A 3,586-nucleotide genomic window follows, 5' to 3' on the forward strand; every position below is an offset into this window, starting at 1 on the left:
AAAAAAAAAAAAAATCACAAGGCGGCGGGGGGAAAATCACAAGGAAACATGCGTAAGTGCTATTCACAGATACCGGTACAATCTCCATTCTGTTGTTTTGAACGCCCACTTCATACACCCACTAAGGAGAAATCATTAGGGAACATTATTTGGCAACTCAAGATGATGCTCCCAGGAGTAGGATTGATTTTATACATGCATCTTCAGTCAAGTATTTGCCACAAGTTTCATGGCAGAGTCTGCGTTCTTTGCAGTACTTTTAATGATTGATTTAGTGGGATTTCATTCAGGTTTTGGAAGACAGGTTACAAAAGCTACATGTAGATGAGTTCTAGTTTTTAAATCAACTTTTAACCCCATCCCATGCATTAAAGAGAAAGCCTGTACTCTGTACCTTCAGCACAGACTACTACTAATGAATAGAAGAATAACGGGATCGGGAGGACACAGACCTCCCTGCTTCTGTAGGGAAAGCCATTAAGTGCTTCTGGACAAACAGAATCCAAAGCAGTTCAGATTGCTGGGGGAGGATGTGAGATGGGAAGCGAAGGAGAACCTCTGCTTGTATGTGTTCTTCTGGGTGGGGACTACCCAACCAAACTCCTCTCTGATTCCTTCCTGTTCAAGGAGGTTAAGTGTATCATTGAGCCCCTGAGGATATAACTAAAAGAACAATTCTTAGGCTTTCTATTTGTGCTACCAAGACTCTTGTGGTTCCTCTGTTGCACTGGCAAGGGTGCATGTCCTCGTTAGAGTTGTCAAAATTATTACCTATTGCAACACCTTCCTTAAGGAAAGAAGAAAGAGACGGGAATTGTCCCTTTATAAACACTTTCTCTTCTGAAAATCCCAGTTAAGTTTTGTGGGATAAATAAAGAGCACTCCGTAGCTCTTTAGCTCATTACTTGCTAAAAATAATTAAGCTGGGAATATTTCCTCACAGAGCACTGGAGGACTTTTTGTAACACTTCTCTGGTTCTGCCAAACTTGCTTTATTAAAAGAAGTGTTAGCAGCTTTCTTTCAGATCCGAGTAACGTACACTCAATCTTCTCCATGCATATTTTAGGATTTATTCTATAAAATTTCAGAACTAACTCTTGGATCTTCTGCTTCAACAGTCATAAAGCAAAACCTACAGTTTTAATAACATACCTTGAAGGATTCCAAGAAATACAACTGCAGCTTAGTTTACATGAGATTTCATGCTGCAGTGACCACTGACTGAGATTCATCACATCTGGAGCTTCATAAATCCTTACAACTCCATCTGCTGAACAGGTTGCTAACATAAGACCCATATGCTTGGGAGCAAACTTCACATCTGTAACAGATGTCCTACTGTCTACTAGAGTGGTCCTCTTTACCTGCAAAGAAAGACAGAAATTCTTGAAGGAAATACTAGAAAACTCCATCAAAAATTTATTCCCTAAGGAAGGCTAATGAAAGTCTGACAACACCATTTCATAGGATCACTTACCTCTTCCATCAAGAACTAAAAAAAAAAAAATACACACCAATGAATTGGAGAAACAACAGATCATTGCAGTGATGCAATTTCAAGCATCAAGAGATACACGGACAGTGGTATCAAAGTTCTGATACCAAAAAGAGTTGTTTAGATTATGCTCTTCAGGAATAAAAAAAAAAAAAAAACCCCACACATAACATAAGCATAAAGTACAAGAGTATTGGCCACAGGCAGTTGAAACTGTCCTCTTCATTCATACTGGTGACAATATTAACTGTGATGCCTAGCAACGCCACTTTCTAATGTCAGTGCTGCTGAAGTTTACCATGCAGCATTTTCCAACAGAAGCATCAAAGCAAGTATTTCTGGTAAGGGAATGGGTGAATACAGCAGACATTTGATAGGAAGATTAGCTAGGGTGAAAGAGGAAAAAACTGTAAACATTTGTTTTTCAAGTTGTCTGCTCTCCTGCCAAGAAAGTGTGAGTTTGAGCTGAAAACTATGCATCACAACTGCCTCCTGCACACGGAAGTCAGCTTTCATACTCCACTGGGTGCCAAAGGTCCTGATAACCCAACTCTTCACAATTATGTATTTTAATGTTAGAAAACTTTAGTAGAAAGTAGAAAACTGCAGATATTTTAGCAACTGAAAACAAAACATTAGAGGCAGGAATACTATACTGAGTTATATATGATTACACATGAAGAATAGCTGCAAAATAATCTGTTTAGATCTAAAATTCCCTTGATGAAATGCTACCCTGAAAATCCACTTCCAAGCAAGCTATTTCCCCCCAAAACCTGACCTATTGTTTGAAAGATGAAAAAGAACAGCATGAGACAGTTTCAAATGAGCTCTTGTCACAGAAGAAAAACCCCACAACTTTAATTCTACTGTAGATGGGAATTCATGTCTGCAAGTTGTTTGCCAGGGAACATCTTACTAAGAAACACCAACAGTAGTGACACTAATTGAGCTGAATGTTGCCATTTAGCTGTCTTCCCTAAATGCTTTAAAAATACTTACTCTATATTGGAATATTGCCACAAATTAACAAAACAAAGGCAAAACCAGGAACACTTTATATTAACAGAAGAAAACAGGGTGCTTTCTCTGTTTCAGGAATAGAAAATATGTTGCAGAACCAGAAATGTCCAGTAACTTGGTATTTAGAACAATTTTCATGTTCAGTCTTCTGTTTAATTCTGGAAATTAAACAGTTTAAAGCTTCAGCCCATGATGATAAGCAAACAAATCAATGAGGCACAGTAAATCTGTTTTGTATGAGAACATATAGAAACTGTAATTAATATGTTAAAGTCTCACCCAGTGACTCTGGCCTCGGAGTTTATCATTTGACTCTCCCACTATTTCTTCCCATACAGCTGCTGTTCTGTCAAAAGAGCAGGAAGCCAGGACCTGCCCAAATTCAGGATGGGCCCACGTCACACGCCACACAGATCCACTATGTGTCTGCAAGATAACACCAAAACACCAGACAGAAACATACTTAATGTATTAGTCCAAGTGATCATACATTTTCATGACTTTCTGCAGAAGCAGAAGTAAATTCTAGTAAGTAGTTAAGACTATTCCTTTGAAACCTACGTTTTTTTATAAAGCTCAAAGTTACACAGCAGCTGTTGCATTTGTTTATTCCTATAAGCACTGCGAAGTTTTGTTGCTATTAGCTAATGGTTAAAAGGTAATTATTACAAGTGTCTTTCAAGGCATTATTTATTACTCCTTTAAACCGTAAGGTCCAAGCTAAGATTATGCCTTGACACAAGAAGTGCAGCTTTGTTTTCAATTTTCAGCCATTACCATGCTCACTTCTAGCTTGCCTGTACTTTTCCAAAGCATATGCAGAGCATTACTTATCTTCTCCTTTTTTACATGAAACTCCTCTTCCATACCTAGTCAACCTAATGCTTCTTTTTTTAGAGAAGGGGAATTCAAAAGCTTCACTTGCATTTCCGTTTACTGGAATTATTGTATTGTGGTCCTATTAAATGCAAGTTTAGGGACAACTCAGAAGCTGAAGGCACTAATTATCCTGATGAAGCAGAGTCTCTATATGACACAGTTCTCAGAAAGGTTTGGGGGGGGGGGGG

General features: G+C 38.3%; 1 protein-coding gene across 1 annotated transcript in view; it reads right to left on the minus strand.

Moving 5' to 3' along the window:
* Window positions 1–3,586, minus strand: part of SEH1L (SEH1 like nucleoporin) — a 39,831-nt gene that overhangs the window by 14,308 nt on the left and 21,937 nt on the right. Inside the window, exons 4-5 of the mRNA XM_009284127.1 lie at window positions 2,799–2,945; window positions 1,154–1,365 (exon numbers count right to left, since the gene is read on the minus strand). Of these exons, the coding sequence (XP_009282402.1) occupies window positions 1,154–1,365; window positions 2,799–2,945 (359 nt within the window). The remainder of the gene's footprint in view (window positions 1–1,153; window positions 1,366–2,798; window positions 2,946–3,586) is intronic.

Source organism: Aptenodytes forsteri, unplaced genomic scaffold, assembly GCF_000699145.1.
Source record: "Aptenodytes forsteri isolate BGI_AS27 unplaced genomic scaffold, ASM69914v1 Scaffold229, whole genome shotgun sequence".
In the NCBI taxonomy this organism is placed as follows: domain Eukaryota; kingdom Metazoa; phylum Chordata; class Aves; order Sphenisciformes; family Spheniscidae; genus Aptenodytes; species Aptenodytes forsteri.